Below are 19486 nucleotides of genomic sequence, written 5' to 3' on the forward strand. Positions count from 1 at the left end.
CGGACCCTGCAGGCGCTCAGCTCGGAGAAGAAAGCCCGGAAAGCCCGCTTCTACCGCAACGGGGACAGGTACTTCAAGGGCTTGGTGTATGCCATCTCCACCGACCGCTTCCGCTCCTTCGATGCCCTCCTCGCTGAGCTCACCCGGTCCCTGTCGGACAACGTGAACCTACCCCAGGGCGTCCGCACCATTTACACCATCGATGGCAGCAAGAAGCTCACCAGCCTGGACGAGCTGGTGGAAGGTGAGGGGGCTTTAGTGGGCCAGGGGCAAGCAGGGTGCAGGCTGTGGGTGGTTCTGCCCTGGCATGTCGAGGTCCGGCGATGGTGGTATGGGGCCTGATGGTGGGTTGCAGGCTCTCTCTGGGGTGGGCTTTGCTCTGGCTACCCTGATCAAAGCTGAGGGAGGTGGCCGTGGAGCCCCCGAGGGCAAGCAGGCAGGGGTTGCCCACCGCTGTGAGGTGCGGTAGGCCTCATTTTCCCAGTGTGGACTTTCCACTTCTCCCATCACCCAGACGAGTGCTGTCTGCATATGTATGGGTTGACTCTGATGGTAGTTAAGCAGCAGGTACTTTTTTCATCCATAGTAAAGTTCTTGGCTACCTTTCAGTCATCACCATGTGTAAGAGAGGGAAATGCTGTAATTTAGTTCTATAACACTGTCATCGATGCCTCACAGTGGCTTAAGCTTTCAGAGAGAAAGCCCCTGTGCTGTGAAGAGGGATATTTATACTCTACCACTTACTAGAACGAGCTGGAGTAAAGTCCTATTTTCAAATGTGATCAGAGCCTGTCTTCATAGAGGGAATTATCTACCTTGTCTGACTTCCAAAAACATTTTGTAGAATCAAATGCTTTTCAAATTTGTCCCTAAGTAGCTCTTGCTAATGGGACTTAACTGCTAAGGTTATGTAGACCTTGCAAATCAGAGCAGCACTTGACTGTATCTCAAAATGGGTCCAGAAGTACTCTTTTCTGAATGAAACATATGCCTCTTGTTTGTAGGGAATGAGAATTACCACAACAAGGAGCAGAAGTCTCCCATGTTCCCTCATGATGTCTTCAAATACAGTTTAAACTCAGCATTACATGAATCAGCCTTCCAAATACATTGATTATGTTGTGCACACTGTGAGGTTCATAATTAATTTACACTTGATGCTTTTCCTCAGGTATCTAATACATCAACCAGTGCAGTCTTCCACCCAGTTACTCTATATGCCAGGTGTAGCTGATTTGCAGTAATGAAGAAGTAGGATTTGTAGGCCTTCTAATGCCTCCTCCCTTTTAGGCCTTCAGCTGTGTATCCTTTAAGCTTTATTTGGAAAATTCCCTTTTCAAAGCAATGCTGAATCACACCTGGAGAATTTGATGAGTAAGAGAACCTGAAGATCTTTATATAATCTACTAGTAAAGGCACTGGGAGTTAGGGACCAGCCTGTCCAGAACATGCAAGAGGAAGAGAGAGGCTACAGCGTTTGCTGCATCCAGGGGGGTCTCACTCAAAAAACATACCCATGAAAGTGCACTTTCAAATAGTAACATAGTGTCTGAGGACTTTCCCCATCATGTGATCTACCGTAATGCTGTGCCCCAGTCAAAACAGAGGAAATATGACATGATTGTAGAGTGAAATGCTGACTCTGTGGCAAAATAAATGTGAAATCAATGAAAAACTTTTCCATTATTTGGTGATTAATTTGGAGATAGCTAGGAAAAAAAAAAAAGATGTTGGAGTGGGGATGGTGGGGAAGGAGATGAAGCAAAAAATTGGATAAACTAATGATAACTTGGGGTCAGTTTTGAAATGTTGCACAAGGAATGATCTTAAAGGTTTATGGCTTAAAACAAAGACAAGGACTTGCTGGACAATAGTATAAAAGCAGTGTATACTCTCACAACTCTATTTAAGTGAATAACTGAAAGCAAAAACTTACTTCCTATCTCTTCAAATACTCATGGAAGGAGTGACCTTTGTCATTGCTCTTCACTGGAAGAATAAAGCAAAACAAATGTCACAACTGAAATGCCACTTTCATGCTTTCTCAGTAAAATAGAAGGGGAGAAAAAAAGAGTCCCAATTACTTAGTCATCTATCCATGACCGTTACAACTCTCGGGAATCTTAAGAAAATCCTGTAGCATCATAATTGGATTAGTATATTCTCCAGTTATCATGCCAAAAACTTTACCAGCGTAAGTCTAATCACCATGCAGTGAAAGGAAAGCATATGCAGGGGCGGGAAGAAAACAAAGTACTGGATCCATCATTCCTTGAAATTATCTGAGCTCCTTGCCAGACCTTTTGTTCTTGACATGCTGGAATAGGATCTGCTTTGTTGTTATTTTCTTTATTTCTTGTAGTTCCAGCACAGCAAGCTTGAATTTCTGCTCTAGAATAAGTGCTTGAACACTGGTAATATTGTAAAGCTTCAACTGCGGTAGCACCAGAAGTAGTTTTGAATGGTGTTTTGCTGTATTGCTTTTTAATTTTCAGGAAGGAAAATAAAATTAAAGTGCTGCTGTGCATGCCAGCTGCAGGCTGAACACCAGACCAAACATGGCTACTCGATGCAATACCTAATTGATTAGTCTAGTTGCACATCCTCAGCGTTGTTGAACTGGTACGTGGAATCACAGCAGTTCAGGTTCAGTAGTGGCAACTCTATGAAGTAAGCGGAAGGTGAGTGCTCAGCCACCCTTGCCAAGCCGGCAAGATCTGCATTAAACCTCCCTCAGCTCAAGCCTGTGTGTGTAGCTCTTGGACATCGATGTGCCCCAGTGCAGGCAAGCTCTTTAAGGCCTATTTGCTGTTTATCAGGTTAATATCTGTCTGGGGTATAAAAGCTGGCAGTATCAAATTCTGTATCATAATAGTCCAAACTAGCTGAATTGAGTCACTGATGAAAGCTTTTTGGGGTTTGGCTGTATTTGGCAATCTGTTTTACTGTTTATCATTTTAAGAAGAAAATAGCTAATGCACAGAGATGCTGTAGGTTTTGAATATTACTGTTGCAGATTAAGTCAGTTAAAAATTTGACCAGATCATGTTTATTAGTCAAAAACTGACAAGCTCCATTTTAAGCATATTGCTTTTCTTAACTGGCTGTGACAGTCAAAAAAACATGCTGTGCTGGACCAGCCTTAGGCAAATACCGTTTATATTCCCAGCCCCTGTAGATTAGGAAACATTACGGCTCATGAGTTTGACAGTTTTCATTGCTTGCTTAGAATGAGAGGAGTGAAGAGTTTCATTGTCTGCTCCTGATCTTATTTGAGCAGACAGATCCAGAGAGGGGATGGGGGTTGGGAATATTATGACTTTCTTATTGCTTGCTTTCTTTCAATTTTACTGTCAGACATTACACTACTTTTTACTTTTGAATAGGAGATTCCAAGTGTAATTTTATATTTTCCCTTCAATAGCAATAATGGAAGAATAGTTTCATTTTTATTCTCTACCAAAGTTAACTGTTTGTTTAAATCCTCCAGTTTTCTTTAAAAATGTAAGCTTCCTAAAGCATGACACAAGGATAATAGTAAGAACTGTGCAGCTCTTTAGTACTGAGGTTTGTGTTTTACGTTGGTGTCGATCACGCTCTGTCTCGCTATCCTGTGCTTTCATTGTCTTGGTAGTGAAAGAGATGGAGAATCCTGATTGTTAAGGTCTGCTGTGAAGTTAGGAGATACTGTTGGATTTGGAGAGAGGAAACCAAATGTAGACTCTGTTCCTGGCGAGAAAAGTTACGTTGATTTGGCATGCGATAGGGAATTTTTCTAATTCCCTAGGTGGGAAGCATTGCTAACAGTCTTTGTTCTTTCAGCTACAATGCTGAAGTAATCAGTCCTTTATAAAATGTCAGTAGTTTTGTCTGCATGGTTGTGCAGACAATCAACAGGCACCTGTAGGGAAGGTTCTGAGCAGGGCAGTCCTTATGCATGGCTGGGACATGTAGCACAGGGCAGTATCTGCTTTAAAGAAATGGGCTCTGCCACACTAACACGGAGTAAAAGAATGTTTTTGAAATGAGGTATTGAACAATCCAAGTATTTTCTGCATTAGATCATTGTTGTTGTTACTGCATAATACATTTTAATCTTCCTTAAGTACCTGTGATTCTAGTCAATGCACACTGTTATATTAGGTCAAGAATATCTTTTCTCTTGTCGGGGCAAGCAGATGGTAACACCAAGTAGGCAGTTTGTATCTTTGCTTCTTCCAAAAGGTATGATTACCTTCCTGTGCTAAAGCCAAGCGCTGTAATGCTTTAAAAAGAGGCAAATATAGCTTTAAAAAGAGGCAAATGTAGCAAGTTTAACAAAGAATGGTAAAAAGGAAGGATTAAAAAGCATTAAAAGCATATGTTTAAATCACTGTAGTTACATAGTCCTGGAGCAATGGGGCGTGGATGTGAAATATGGATGTAATTGCTAGTTAACTTCCCATCCAAACAAAATAAAATAGCTCCACCGCAGTGCATCTCCTAGTTTCAGGGACAGGAGAAATGTAATTTACCTGAAAAGAGTTATTTACTTACTGTGGAGGATGCACGTGGTATTAGGTGGGTTTGATACCAGATGACCTTAAGTGTCTTCTGAAAGTTTTTACCCTGCCTGGGCAGGAGGTTGGACCAGATGACCTCCAGAGGTCCTTTCCAACCTCAATTGTTCTGTGATTCTGTGAAAGCTTGTAGGAAGCTGTCATCTGGACCTTGTGCATAAATAAAGTCAAAAGAGAATTAGGAGCAATTAGTCATCTGCTAAAATCCTGGTTGTCATCCCAAGTTCTAAGAAGTACATGGGGAATTTAAATGCTGTAGATGAGGAAAGATCGTGATTTACACAGGGTTATTGGAGGTGATGCGAAAGTGAAGGAGTCATAAGAAACTGATGAGGAAGGAAGTTCTGTGAAAGAAAGGAAGGAGAGATCTAAATAACCTAATCATTCATAAAAGGGGTGGTTTTATTTTTGGCTCAGTCCTTTCATACATGCTGTAAATATACTGTTCCGGAAATCTGCTTGGCTTTGTGTTACAGAACACAAAAGGGATTCTCTCCTGTGATTCCTGAAGTTAGACGGTTAGTAGCCCTAATAACTACTGTGCTATGCTGAATCAGCAGGTTTTGGCACCCTTGAAACTAATGAGTTCCGCCAAAAGAAGCTGAGGAACGTGAGATGGATAGATGAAATGTACCTAGAAACCTGCCCTGTCCTGTGTGCTTCATAGGGGAACACGTGCTTAAAAACTATGGAGACTAAAGGTTTCCTTTCTGTAGGGATGTTTTTACCTGTGTCAGCTATATCATTCTTTGTGATGCACTGTGTCATTTAAAAGTGTGGTGCTTTGTGTGGCTCTTGGGAGACAGTAGTTAGTCCTTGTTAACACCTTGCAAAAAGCAAGCCAGAAAGCCTTTTTCAGAGACTTTTGTTTGAAATATCCCGACTCAGGGTTTTTGTATTGTACACTTGATTTCTTCCTTAAATTACCCACTACATGGCAAATCCACAGTTGATTTTTAACCTAATCCTAAGGAACATGAAATATCTACAGGTCTTTCTTTAGTACTCTCTGTTTTTAAGGACAAAAAGTCTAGATGTTTCTAGGCTATTTGTTAAGTGCCTAGCAGTGGGCTTCAGCTCACAAAACTTGTGCTGTGAAGAACCCCAAGTTGTCAGGCAGCTGTGTTTCCTCAAAACTGCACATAGTTGCAAGAGACGTACACTTGTGATGCAAAAGGACAAGATACATCCTTTTTTTCCTATCGCTACCTAAAATTGCGTGGCTGAATTTTGGAGAGTTCACGTACACCCTACTCTGTCCCTGCATTTATATCTTGAAAGGTGAGCTAGGCACGTTTGCTGTGAATAACAGTGTTGAAGAAACAGATGGCAAAAGAAAACCTTTGTGGATGAGTTTTTAAATAAGCAAAACAGTATTTAGGCAACTGATGGTCTGCGGCTATTTATCAGTTGGATTGACCAATGTAGTCTGGTTTTCTCTTTTATCCATTTTCTGTGTTTATCATCTGTGTTTTACTGTTGTGAAGGAACGGCGAGTATTATGTTGACACTGTTGGCTCTCTGGAACTGGAAGCCTTCTACACGGTGCTTAAACTATACACTCAACATGCACAAAGGTCTTGCTTCATGGATAATGCATCTGGCTATTAATGCGGTACAGGTAAATTACTTAGAGGCAGGTAATGTTTCCTTGTTAATAGGCAGTGTTTCATGTCTTCTAGTTGTTTTTCTAATGTTAATAAGGCATAGAGAATCAGAAGTAAACTTATTCCATTTGTTGATTATATTGTGACCCAAAATATCAGCAGATGTTACTCCTTTTAAATGAGCATATGCCCCATTTGAGGAATTTTGATGGTAGCAGGATTTCTTTGTGGAAGAATTGACACTCTTAGATTGCTCTGGGTGCTGTCATGAAGCATCGGATGGATGGCACATATGCTCTGTTGAAATTATAATGCCAATTTATAAGGAGGTTTCATACTTCTGCCAAAACTGCTCTGCAGCCTAGTTAAGCTTTCTGCTGTAGAATAGTTTGGCTGGGTTCAGAGTCCCAGCTGTAACCTTCATCTGTAATTCTTGCTTTTTTTTTTTTTTTAAATGCAGGGGGAAAAAAAAAAAAAAGTATTGTTTAATAGATCTTTCTACTTCATTAGTCTATAGTTTACTTCTTTACCTGCAAATCTCAGTGCAATATTAGGGACTAACTTCACTATCTGGTCTAAAAACTAGGGAGCTGATTCATGTTAATGCTAATGTTGTAAGCTAAAGACATGGTATTTATTTCCAGTAATGTAACTGCTGTGACTATGTGCCAGTTAAGGCTAGAATGCATTAGCCTTAAAATCTTGCAAGATGATAAATGCAAAGTGGGTCTTCAAACCATAAAATTGACCATACTGAAGTCAGCAATGTAAGTATTTGAAGTATTGTTTATGCTTATTTGTGGAGTTGTGTCGACTTTCTAGGGCTGGTAGATGTACAAATGACAAAAAAAAAAAAGCTACAGCCTGATCAAAATGCGACTGAAGTCTCAGAATTAGTAATTGAGATGGTATGTATTTAGGTTAGACATATGAAAAATCTCATTCAAGGTAGTTAGTGAAGCGGCCAAACTTACTTATGTATGTGATTTTAACTGTGAAGTTATTTGTTACTATGTTAACAATTTTTGAAATCAATTCGACTGGTTTAAACCCCCCCAAAATGAAGTGCTGTATGTTATTCTACAAATATTAGTTTTCTGGGAGAGTGGAGATTATCAGAAGTGTGTATTTATGCATTAATTAATCCCAAGCAGATTTAAAATCAGATTGTAAGTTAAAGCTGTGAGCAAATATTACATACAACATTACACTTTCAGGTTTTTACCTACAAAATATAACACAAAAGAGAGATAACACTCTTACAAATGACTTGATGTTTCTTCCAAATAGACATATATAAATTCATTTTCTACTTTGGAGGATGGCTAAAATAATTTAAACAATAGCACAGTTGTCGAAAATTAATGCCTGCTCATCAAGGGGTGGTGTTTTCTTAGGCATGCTTTTTAAATACACCATTCTGTAGGAAAGTTTCCTGTAGTGAACTCTATAGGTGTAATTTAACTTACCCCTGCCGTTATTTTCATCCTTAAATATTTTCTTCTGTTGAATAATCAATCATATACCCCTGTTAAACCAAACAAATGAATGTTTAACTCATTCCTAGAAAATAACTCTTTATGCAGAAGGCAGCAATTGGCTTCCTAATTATATTCCATTTCTAACGGGTTTTTTTTTTGAATTTTGGAAGGTTCTCAATAGAACTTAGAAACTGTGGGTAAAGTCCTGGCTGTGGTGAAGTCATTAGAAGTTTTAGTAATTTCAATAGAGTAAAAACTTCATCCTTTATCTTTTAAGTCATGAGCCAAGCAAGTCACTGGGTGCATGTTTTCTCACTTACAGTCCTTGCTCTAATCCAGCCATATGTGCCTGCCTTGCAGGTGTAGTAGTAAAATCTGTTTTCCATGTAAAACCTGTGTTACTAAGTTTAGTTTATATGACTGATGTAAGAAAGCAAGCATGGAATTCAAAACACTTACTAAACAATCTGTAATTTACTACAGTTCTCACATAATTAGTCATTCTTGTATCTGCCAGTTATAGGAAATTTTGTGATCGGTTTTGCCAGTTACTTTTTTTTTTTTGAGAAGCTCAAATAGTTTGTGCTTCAACATCAGGCTTGGCTAAATGCAGCTGAAACAAGTTATTTGAAATTTGTTCCTTTAAGGTATTATATTGTTTTAAGTTGAAAGCACTTCCTGTTTCTTTTCATCAGAAAAAGAAAACTCAGGCCTCTGCTTAAAGGAAAAGAAATGATAATAAGAAATCTGTAGTAAATGGGTATTGCAACCTATTTGGATAATCAAGAAATTATTTTATTCATGGATCAAGCAAAGGAACTAGTAGAAGGCAGAGTTTTACACTGCTATTTTAAAGAAATAAAGATCTTTTTGGATGAATACTATCTGAAACTTTTATAACAGGACAATTTGTGCTGTCTTAAAGGGTGGTGTAGTACAGCGCTGACAGCGAGTAGATCACATTCCATGACAGTCTAAAGAAGATACTCTGTTATGAGTCCGTAAAAGAGAAAGTTAGCATACCATGTTGAGACTCTTCTATGGTAAATCCTCTAGCAAAGGGACCTTTTGTTCCCTACCTGTACTACTTTATGTAAAGCAATTAATTTATTTCCAGTTGGAGAGCCTGCTTCTGAACAGCCTTCATTTTGATGATTTTTTTGTGGGTTTTTTGGTGGTTTTTTTTTTTTAACTCTGTTAAACTTCAGGACTGAAGCTTGATTTAACTTTGAATTGTCTTGTGTGTGTTTGTTGGGTTTTTTTCAATGGTCTAGAAGGTGTGTTCTTTTTGAGTTTGAAAGGACAATTCTGATAATAATGGTGAGTTTTGAGTACCTTGTAGTTCCGATTGCTAGAATTTATTTAGCTCTTGCGCACAGCTGGACAGGCTGTACTGAAGAGCTTACTCTGAAGCGACAGGTGACTTCATGTACTGAAGCTTATGTAAAATCCTTGAGATGCTAGGGACATTCAGTATGTTTAGAAAGGTATTCTCATGCAGAGGATGCTGTCAGGTTTATTTATATATAAATTATTACCAAAGGATGATTAAACATTACCAAAGTCTTATGCAGATCAATAAAATTCAAAGTAAGTGGTCAGGGACTTCACAAAGTTGAATGCCTAATATTATGCACCCAGAATAATGACTAAATTACCTTTTGTTCATTTTTTGTAGGAGGAAATAATAATTAGCATTCTTAACCAACTGGCCCACACAAAAATAAAGGCACTGGCTAGGTGCATCCATAAAAAGTTTAACACGTAATTGTGGCAAAAATTGTCCTAAGGGTTTTTGCTGGTTTTGGCTGGAGTAGAGTTAACTTTCTTCCTAGTAGCTGGTATGGGGCTGTGTTTTGGACTTGTGCAGGAAACAATGCTGATAACTCAGGGATGTTTTAGTTCCTGATGAGCAGTGTTTTAGCTGTCGCTGAGCAGGGCTTACCCAGAGCCAAGGTCTTGTCTGCCTCTCACCCCACCCCACCAGCGAGGGGGCTGGGGGGGCACAAGGAGTTGGGAGGGAACACAGCCAGGACAGCTGACCCCGTTGACCTCAGGGATATCCCACACCGTATGATGTCACGCTCAGCGTATAGAGCTGGGGGAAGGAGGAGGAAGGGGGGGGACATTCAGAGTGATGACGTTTGTCTTCCCAAGTCCCCATCACACGTGATGGAGCCCTGCTTTCCTGGAGATGGCTGAACACCAGCCTGCCCAGGGGAACTGGGGAATGAATTCCTTCTTTTGCTTTGCTTGTGTGCACAGCTTCTGCTTTACCTATTAAACTGTTTTTACCATACAGAATGATCAGCAGTTATAGTGTAAGTCTGTTGGTATGAATTAGAACTACCAGCTGCTTATTTGGCAGCAATGTGTTTAGAGATAGACAGGTTCATGGCTTATTAGAAGTTGTTCAGAAAATAAGCATAGTCCTTTGAATCTAGTATTAGAGGATGTAGAGGGGGAAGCCTTTGCTTTCTGTTGCAGCTGAGCTGTTATAACAAAATTTGAGTTATCTCATGCTGTTTTACAGTAACGTGATAGATGAGTGAAAGGTCTCTGAAAACAGCTGCTGAAAGAGAACTGTCCACCTATTTAGAAGCATAGGATAATTTAGTTTGGAAGGGACCTTCTGAGGTCATCTCATCCAATGTCTTGCTCAAAGCAGGTGTGATTAAATCAGGTTGCTTGGAGACTTTTTGCAACTTAGCATGTAGTTCTGGGCTGGCATAAGCTTCTAGGCTACCACAGTTCTTCCTAAGATGTGTGGGTTGGTTGGTTGTTTTTTTTTTTCCCCTACCTGTAGATTAGTGTTTGTGTGCATGCAGCTGTGTGGAAATCCCATTCAAGGAGTTTATGGGCTGAAAACATCTCATTTTTCTTTGCTCGTTTTTTGGAGAAAGAGGAGTCTTGGTTTTGTCTGTATTGGTTTCTGTTTTGTGCACCACTTGGTCTATGAATATGAGGAGGAATGATGGGAATGAGTGAAGAGGAAGAATACAGGCAAGGCAGTGGCATCCATAAAGCCTCACACCAAATGGTTTCTTTGTACCTCAGTGGAATACAGTCCCAGTGATGTTTGTGGAGGCAGAACTGGCTGACAAACTTTCCTAAACAAAATCAATCATTGTTAACTTGACTTAATTATAATCTCTTTTCTTTCAGATACAGCAAGTATCCTTTCAAGAAGGTGTAAATACAAGATAAACTGGAAAGCAGTGTAATTGATATGGGAAAATAAACATGAAAAAGTCTTTCAGATCACAGTAATTCTTCAGGGATTTGAAAGTAGTTTACTATCTTACTTTTAGAATAAGCTATCAACTTCTAAGCTAAATCAGCTCTCCAAACTAGAGTTCAGAAAGTAAAAGTGTTGTTTAAAAGTTTTCTAGCATGTATCTAAATAGGTATACGTTTTGTAACTTTTACGATACTGTATCGTACTATTTACTCCTCTTGCAGTTGAAATACAGGAAAATCACTCCTCATGATTTTTTTTTTCTTTTTAAATTGACAAAAAGCTGCAAAAGCCCTTAAATTATGAAAATATCATCTTCTTTTCAGGTGAAAGTTATGTATGTGCATCCAATGAACCGTATCGCAAAGTTGATTACACCAAGAATGTCAATCCAAACTGGTGTGTGAACATAAGGACTGGGTCCACTCGATCCTTGACGTCTTTGACATCCACAAAGAGTGAAGTGAAGGAGAGTAAAGATTTCATTAAGCCCAAATTAGTGACTGTAATTAGGAGTGGAGTAAAACCACGGAAAGCTGTGAGAATTCTGCTGAATAAGAAGACTGCTCACTCCTTCGAACAGGTCTTGACTGACATCACAGAAGCCATTAAGTTAGATTCCGGTGTAGTCAAGAGACTTTGTACACTGGATGGAAAGCAGGTAAGAGAATAAATTGCTGTGACCATCTAATAATTATGAGTTAATCTAAGCTTTTTTGTTTTCATAACTTGAATTCTTGTTACTGTGTATCCTTTAACCTGCTTCTGAATAAGGACAGCTTAATAAATGACAACTTCTTAAATTTATATTAAAATGTTAATATCTACAAAAAATTAAAATTGTATATAATGCAAAAGATGTTGACCACTTTATGTTCTAAGTGGAAAAAAAAAAAGTATTTTTGTCATATACTAACTCTGTTGCATTGCTAAAAAAGTGCCTGTTGATTAAGTAATGCAGTTTATTTGAAACATTTTAAAGCAAACTTGTTAAAATATATATGTGTTTTCAGAAGCAGAGTCATGCTTTCAGACTGCTACATAGTGCTTAGTGGTATAAGTAACATGGTTGTACCTCTTTCCATTTCCCTTCCACAGATTGCTATTTAAGTAGCAAAAGGGCTGAAATGTCTTTCTGAAGGTAGTAACTGACATGATTTAAGGTCAAGAATTTTATCTGAAATTAAGAATTCTGGGGGTTGGTCATATCTTTGCAACTTGCTTTTGCTTTTAGTTTCAGCACTGCAAAAACATATTGCCGGGATTATTGACGCGGTAGGTCTTTATTCTCACTCAGAAATACAAAGGAGTGGCCCACGGAATATTCCACTGCACTGGGTTTAAGGAAGTGTCAGGAATACATTTGCTGTTGATCAGTCAGGTTAATGACTCAGCCCTTCACTGAACAGAAGTGTGATACTTGATACTTTTATAAGACACTGATGTGGAACTTTGACAGCGTTGTGACTTTAGGAATACAGAACGACACAGGCTGCGAAGTAGATCGCATTCAGTATCGGGCACCTGGACTATTGTATTGTTGACTAAATATTTGGATCCTTGCTCATTCAACAGGTATTTTTGCACACCTGCATACCTATATATTTGCATGAGCTACTTGTAAAAGTTTCAATTGTGTTCAAACAGATGTGGGAATTTTTATTGTCAACCTTTTTATAATGATTGTAATCCTATAGACTACTTAAAAAGCACCTTTTGGGGTTGAAAGTTGCTAGCAAATATGTTGCAGAACAAGGGCACTTACTCAGATTATCTCGATATGAGGTCTGTTGCTCTGGTTGTGTTCTGTGTGCTGTGGATATGCTTTTTATAATTAGGTACTTGAACTTCTATTCTTTCGTATTAAATATAGCAAGGCAAATGCATCACTGAGACTCTTGATTTGCAGTATTTGGTGGCACTATGATGTGTTCTTCAGCTCTTCTGATAGGTTTGATTTTTAATTAGATTTGTTAACGCGATTTGTTGAGAGAATCCTTTCTAGGACCATTCGAAATGTGATTTAGTAATGTTTAATTTAAATCATAATAAGATAGCTTTGAGAATATTTATTATACAGTAATTAGTCTCTTCTGCCCATTAAGTCTTCTCTTACTGTCTCAGATAAGATGATTTTAATCTTCTCAAGCAAGTAGATAGAAAGAGTGAGGAAAGTAAACTGCAAAAACTAGGATTCTTAGTTCAGATTCACCTCTTTTATTGCATTGTTAATACAGTAGAAACTGACTGGTCTGCATTGATGTGGAAGATGCAGTAGTGTATCAGGGATCAATAAAATTAATTAACATTAAATCTCACCCGTGGTTGATGATGGTTGTCTTCAGTCCACAGTGAGAATGACAAATCATTGGTAATGCTCCAAAATAAGTATAAGACTTCTAATTGCTGCAGTACCTCCTCCTGCCCTTCTGTGGTACAGGCAATAATCAAGCTGGGACTGCAGATGCAGACGTAGGTGTTCTCAAGCAGGGTTGAGAAATCCTTAGTTCTCACTGTTAACAGCCTGCAAATAGCTGCTCCTTACAATTGCCTCTCTCTGTAAACTGTTTCAGCAGTAGTGGTGCATAAATGTCAAGACTTCCCTTCCATTTGGAAGAAAAACCTTTTGCTTTCCCGTAGACTTTGGGAAGGAGCCTTTGCTTGCACAACCATAGTGTGTAATAGTGATTGAAGTGGTCATGGGATACAGTGCCCCAGATAGAAGACCTATGGCTTTGAACACCCTGGTCATAAAAGCCTCCTTCTGCTTATCTAGGAGGACAGAGACTTCTGGGGATTTTTTGTTTGTTCCTTTTTCCCCCAAAGTGAAGGGCTGACGCCAGTGTAAGGCAATAGGGATGAATTTTTTTTTTTCTTCTTCATTACTGGTATATGTAGAGGTTGGTGCCCAAGGGCTTTGTGGGGTTTGGCAAATAAAGAGTCGTTTTGCTGCCAATTACCAATTGGTGGAAATTTCTGAGCCTATTTTCTCTAATGTAGTAATTGCTTATTCTTCTAAATCTGCTAGGGAGGCAGATCTTTTATGTTCGTTGTACTGTTGGCACAGCTTGAAAGGCAACCATTAAAAGACAAAAAAAAAAAAGGCATTTTGTAAATGGCTATGTTCCTATAAATGTAGCTCTTATGTTTCTCGGTTTTGTTTGGGTGTTTTTTTTTCTGTTCCCTACTCCTTCATATTTTTATCTCTGAGGAAATAAATTTTTTTGGTGCTTTTTGTGAGAATAGATTTAGGTTGTATTTTCTGTTTAATACAGAACTGATGCTGAAATTCAGGTATTTAAAACATGCATGTTTAAAATTTGCATCCTTTTATTAGGGAATATGTTGTTCTGTTAACTTACGCAGTGATTTTGTTTTCCAATAGAACTATTTAATACGTGTAGTAAGAAATGATCATGAAACCAGTGATCTATGAAGAAATCCTTTTAATTTTGAGCAGTACAGCAGAAAGGATGTTCTCAAAATAGTTTTATTTACCCTTCTGACTTCATTAATCTTGACTGTAACAACATCTTGATGATAATAACACAGAGAATAACATCCAAGTTGGATATTTTCCTTGATTATCGTGTACGAAGACAGACAATTATCTAGCTTTTAATTGTAAGATTTTGTAACACTTACAAGGTTTCCTTTTATCTTCACTTTCAATATGGATGCCATAACTTAGGATATCAGTGCTTTGTAGCCTCAAGTACAGAATTTTTTTTTAACGACATTGATGCAAGCTTGACTTTTTACTTTTAAGCTCTTGAGCAACCAACTTTTTTTACCTCCCAAGACTTTTGTGATGGTTTCTATGCAAGGGAAAATATTCCTGTAAAAGTAACTAGGCTTTAACTTTGCAGTGCAGGCTTCTGCTCTTCCAGTCTTTGTGCTTCTGACATTGAGGTTTGCCTAATACGTTTGCTTGACCAAAGTGTTTTCGTTAGTTGGCTGCGTTTTTCCTGGAATCTCTCACTACCCTATTGTGGAGCAAGGACAGTCAGACTGAAACTTCTTCAGTTGGGAAGTTAACCCTTTGTTATCTTGGAAGAGAATGGAGGCTTTCTATCTTGCTAAACAAGCTTCAAACTTCTGTCATTGCAAAGTATAGGGTAGCAACTTAATGATAAATTATCTGCACTAATTGTTTAAAATAACATAAAGTATGGAGGGAGTGAGAAACTCACAAAAAGCCATACAGAACTCTAAAACATGTATTATTTGACACAAAAAAGAAAACTAAATCTTCACTCCAGGAAGACAGTAACTTTTTAAGCTTGTATTGTGTTGCAATTTCATGGATTAATATCCATAACAGGATTGAAAAGGTGGATGAGCCACCTTTTCTATACTCCGTTCCCAAAATAGTGGGGGCGTACCACAATAAGCCTTATTTTAAAAGTTTCTTTTGATGGGCTACAGGTATATTGGTGGCTATCTCTGAAACCAAAAGCTCCCCAATTTTCTGTTAATGAAGTTTTTCATAAGGTGTTCATTAAAAGTAGATGGGTAACTGAAAAAGCAGTTATTACATTTGGAAGTATTCCATCAGACTCATCATGCTCTCCGCTCAGTAATTTTTTATTTTCCAGTGACGGAATTGAAAAATCTTAGCAGAGATGTACTGGAAATACTAAGGAGACCAACTGAAGCTGTTACCATACCCATCATAGAGGGCAGAAACCAAAACAAGGGATGAGCAAGAGACATCTCATTTATTAGTACAACCAATATTCCCCACATTCTTGTTTCAGTCCTTTTGGCACATAGGCTTCTGTCATTCAGGTCTGAAAGTCTCCATTAATATAGCATTTTTACTACAATCTTAATCTAAGTGAGAGCTCACTGTTTAGTACTGAGACAAGTTTTTGGAACAAAAGAATTTGGTTTTCTCAGTTTTCCAGTTTTGTATGCGAAGTCATACTTGGATGAGATTTTTTTTTTAAAAAAAATAATTTTATTGCAATTAACTGGATAGTTTTAGCAAATACCTTTAGTTCAATTCTCTCCTACCTAATGATAATGGAAAGGCTACTTGGTTTTTGACGTATCTTATTCATCAGCAGTACGCTTTTTTTAAGGAACCAGGCACTAGGAGTTAGGTGTACTTTTTTCCTTTTTAAATGTCATTTAGTTGTACTGTTACATCACTATCTGACATCTCATTGCAGGCTGAGAAACAACTGTAATAGAAACTTGCTTCCATGTTAGCAGGCATTATATGTAATTGAAAGCTACTGAAACCAAAAGAAGTCTTTATCGTACATCTCAGGCTCTAACCTAGTATAGCCACTTTCACAAATGTATTGGAAATAGCACAGATTTGAATTTTTGCTACATGCAATTCTGTAAGAACATAGAAAGCTCCAACTTTTTTTCAATTCTAGTTCTGCTGAAATTTAAACCAGCACTTTAAGCTGAAATGTTGCATTAACCTGCAAGTATGAGGGAAAAAAAAAATCCTTAAGCCCTTGCATTCCTCACGTCTCTTAAAAAGACTTATATATAGTTATATGCTGTATACCTGCAGTGGCAGCTGCAAAGGGAGTGATGCTCTGCATTGCAGATCTCACAGAGGTTTGGCATTTTTTGGCAAGGAGTCTTTCTTCTCCTAGCTTTGAGACTTTGAACAGGAGTGATAGTCCCTGCATTCATCTGAAAGGCTGAGGGTCAGAAGAGGTAGAGTCAACTTTTAGAATGCAATTTAAAGTTTGCCAAACAAACTGTACCAGGCTACATGGTGATTTGACACTAGGGATATGATTGACAATGTAAGTACTGAAGGAGTAGATACATTGGATAGAAAGGCTTTTCAGAATTTGTGACTGTTGTCCATAAGAAAAAGCATGTTAATCTGCTTACTACGTGGCAAATTACACAAATGAGAGTTATATCTACCCTGGGGGGGAAATCACTGCAGCCTTTATATTGGTTTATAACACTTAAATTTATCAGCAGAGTCTGTGCAACATATGAGAGAATGGAAACAGGACATTACCTCTGAGACCTCTCGATGCAGCAGTGCTGCATGTAAGAATGGACTATCAACTTGAAAGAGGCATATATATTGTTGTTTGGGGTTTAAATGTTGCTTTGGTTGCGTGGGGTTTTTTTTTTTGTTTGAGGTTTTTCTAGCTCGCATGAGTCCGCAAACTAATATTGTGTAAGAAACAGTAAAACATATCGATGGAGATGCAACCAGAAGTATTATTTTAATTGACTTTAAAAGAGAGAGAATAGAACTTCCGAGAGAGGGACCTTCCAAGAGAACAGGAACTAAGTGGCATTGGAAATGAAACCAGAAAAGATACACGCAGTACAGAGGAGGAAGAGAAAAGCTTGTACTAGATGTTGTCAAGAGCCATATTTCTCAGTCACTGGATGGACATGAAACAAGACCAATGTGGAAGAGCTGAAGATTACTTTCTAAGGCATAGGGAAACCCTGAAAAAGAGTATGGAGGAGTCCTAGAAGAGTTTAATTGTCCTACAGCTAATATTCATTGGGGCAGATGAGTGTCCCTAAGGTTGAGCTAAATAAACTTCACTCTGAGAATTATGGGGGAAAAAATTGAGGAAGTGAATCACTTGCTGATGGTTGGCTGGATCCTTTTCCCCTTTTTTGAGTAAATAGGTAGCAGTGGAACGCCTCTCTTACGTGGAAGTTGAAAAGTTCCACGTTATTTGGTACAGCCATCTTTATGTGGGTTACAGGCTTGAAGGGTTCTGACATAGCACCTGTCTGGTCAGGGAGCCTCCTGTTTTGGATTGAGCTCAGGACACAAAATGCTTCAACAGAGTGTATGATGTGGGGGTTTTGGGGGGTTTTATTGGTGGTGGTTTTTTAACAATAAAGAGTTATGAAACAATGACTTGACTGGGGAGAGAGACAAGGGGAAGAAAACAATAGTGGCTACTTCTTGTAGCTGAAGCAAGTTTTTTTGACACTGTCTTTTCACATCAGTCAGCTAGGGAAGCACGATCTAGAAAAAATGTACTACTTACTAGATTAGTAAGTACAAAGAACACACCAAACAGATGAGCTGCAGGAAACCTGGGCAACGGAAAATTAGAATAATCTTGACAAACTGCAAAAATACCTTAGGCTAAAGGAGGCTGAGTAATCTTAGACCCGCTGGTTATTAACAATGCAGGCAGGAAGCGGCAGGTAGTTCTGGTTGAAGTGGTAAAGGATCCCAGCTGAAGATGAATTAGTGGTTGTGCATAGGAGAGGAAAGCCAACACCCGTACAGAAGTTACGGTCAATCGTCTTGTTTCTGATGTACGTGTCAGGTGACCATTCTGCTCTGTCTCACTCAATGCAATGATAGCAGCAAGAGAGAGCTTCCTTATGGAAAATCCAGAGAAGTGTAAAAAGAATTAAGAAAACATGTTCTATGAAGGAAATGGGATTGCTTAGACTAGAGAAAGATCATCAACAAGTTTTCAGGGGGATGAACAAAAAAACCTAGCAACAAAGAAAAAGGAAATGACTTCTGTGTCTTCCCTGTGTATAGGAAAAGAAATAATAGCCTTAAAGTTAATCGGACCCAGTGGAACTCAGTGGTAAATAGCCACTGTAAAATTAAGATTAACGAAGAGGTGATTTTGTTGGAGCAGATAAATGGGGTCTAACAGTCTCTGAGGTTTCTGAAAACCTTTTCGGTTTTTTTTGAGCATTTTTGGTAACTAAAGATTATCTACAACTTTGGAAGAGCTGTTGAGCTAGAGGTAACAAAAATCTGAATGCCAGTTAACATTAAAATGTGCGCGTATACACACTTGCATCCCACAGAAAATTCATACAGCAGGGTTTACAGCTAGAGTAAGTTTTATCCCGGTGCTAGCAAACCTCTTCTCATATGTGATATGAAACGTGATTTAGGTGAAGTTGGGCTTGTAGTACTAGAGGCTAGAATTGTTTCAGAGAACAACTGTGGAGAGATGTCTGTCTAGGCAGCGTGGAATACAAATCTTGCAAGTCTGGGGAAGACAAAAGAATTAAAGGTGGCCCTAATCTAGAGGAAGTCTTTATGACAGGAAATTAATTCGTCCATGGACACCGCTACGTGATATTCTTATTCAGACTTTCAATCAGTATGCTCAGAACTGGAAGCTGTGGTTATTTATTGCTAGAAGAAAGGAGGAAATAGTGTACTCAAGCAGAGGAAATAATTTTGGCCTCCGTCCTGGACATAGAAATATTCGCATCTGTAGTTATTTATGGAAGGAAGTGTTATCTGAAACTAAGCTGAAATTAACTGTGCCCTGTCATAGATGCAGGGATCTGAAAAATACCCTAAATATGAAAATACAGAGATCTTTTTCCAGCTACAAATCTTTTTATGGAACACTTTCTAAAGCATTTTCATTACATGCAGTGATGCAAAGGCCACTATATAGAAAGTATTTACAATTTTTATCACAGTTGTCTGAGGATCATATCGCCAGTCCAATTACCATTTTGAGGAAAAAAGAAAATGTGAAACAGTAAGGATTTTATTTAAAATTAACAAAGTTATGATGCTTAAGGTGCTGCAGAAGCAGCATTAAAAAAACCCCAGAACCTTGAACGTGTAGTGAGTCATCTCAGAAG

At 38.5% G+C, this 19486-nt stretch overlaps 1 protein-coding gene across 1 annotated transcript in view; it reads left to right on the forward strand.

Moving 5' to 3' along the window:
* Window positions 1-6: 6 nt before the first annotated feature.
* Window positions 7-19486, forward strand: part of DCLK2 (doublecortin-like kinase 2) — a gene marked incomplete at its 5' end in the record, with an annotated part of 87011 nt that continues 67531 nt past the window's right edge. The window contains 2 exons of the mRNA XM_009700387.1: window positions 7-244; window positions 11212-11546. Of these exons, the coding sequence (XP_009698689.1) occupies window positions 7-244; window positions 11212-11546 (573 nt within the window). The remainder of the gene's footprint in view (window positions 245-11211; window positions 11547-19486) is intronic.

Source organism: Cariama cristata, unplaced genomic scaffold (assembly GCF_000690535.1).
Source record: "Cariama cristata isolate BGI_N322 unplaced genomic scaffold, ASM69053v1 scaffold2700, whole genome shotgun sequence".
NCBI classification, from domain to species: domain Eukaryota; kingdom Metazoa; phylum Chordata; class Aves; order Cariamiformes; family Cariamidae; genus Cariama; species Cariama cristata.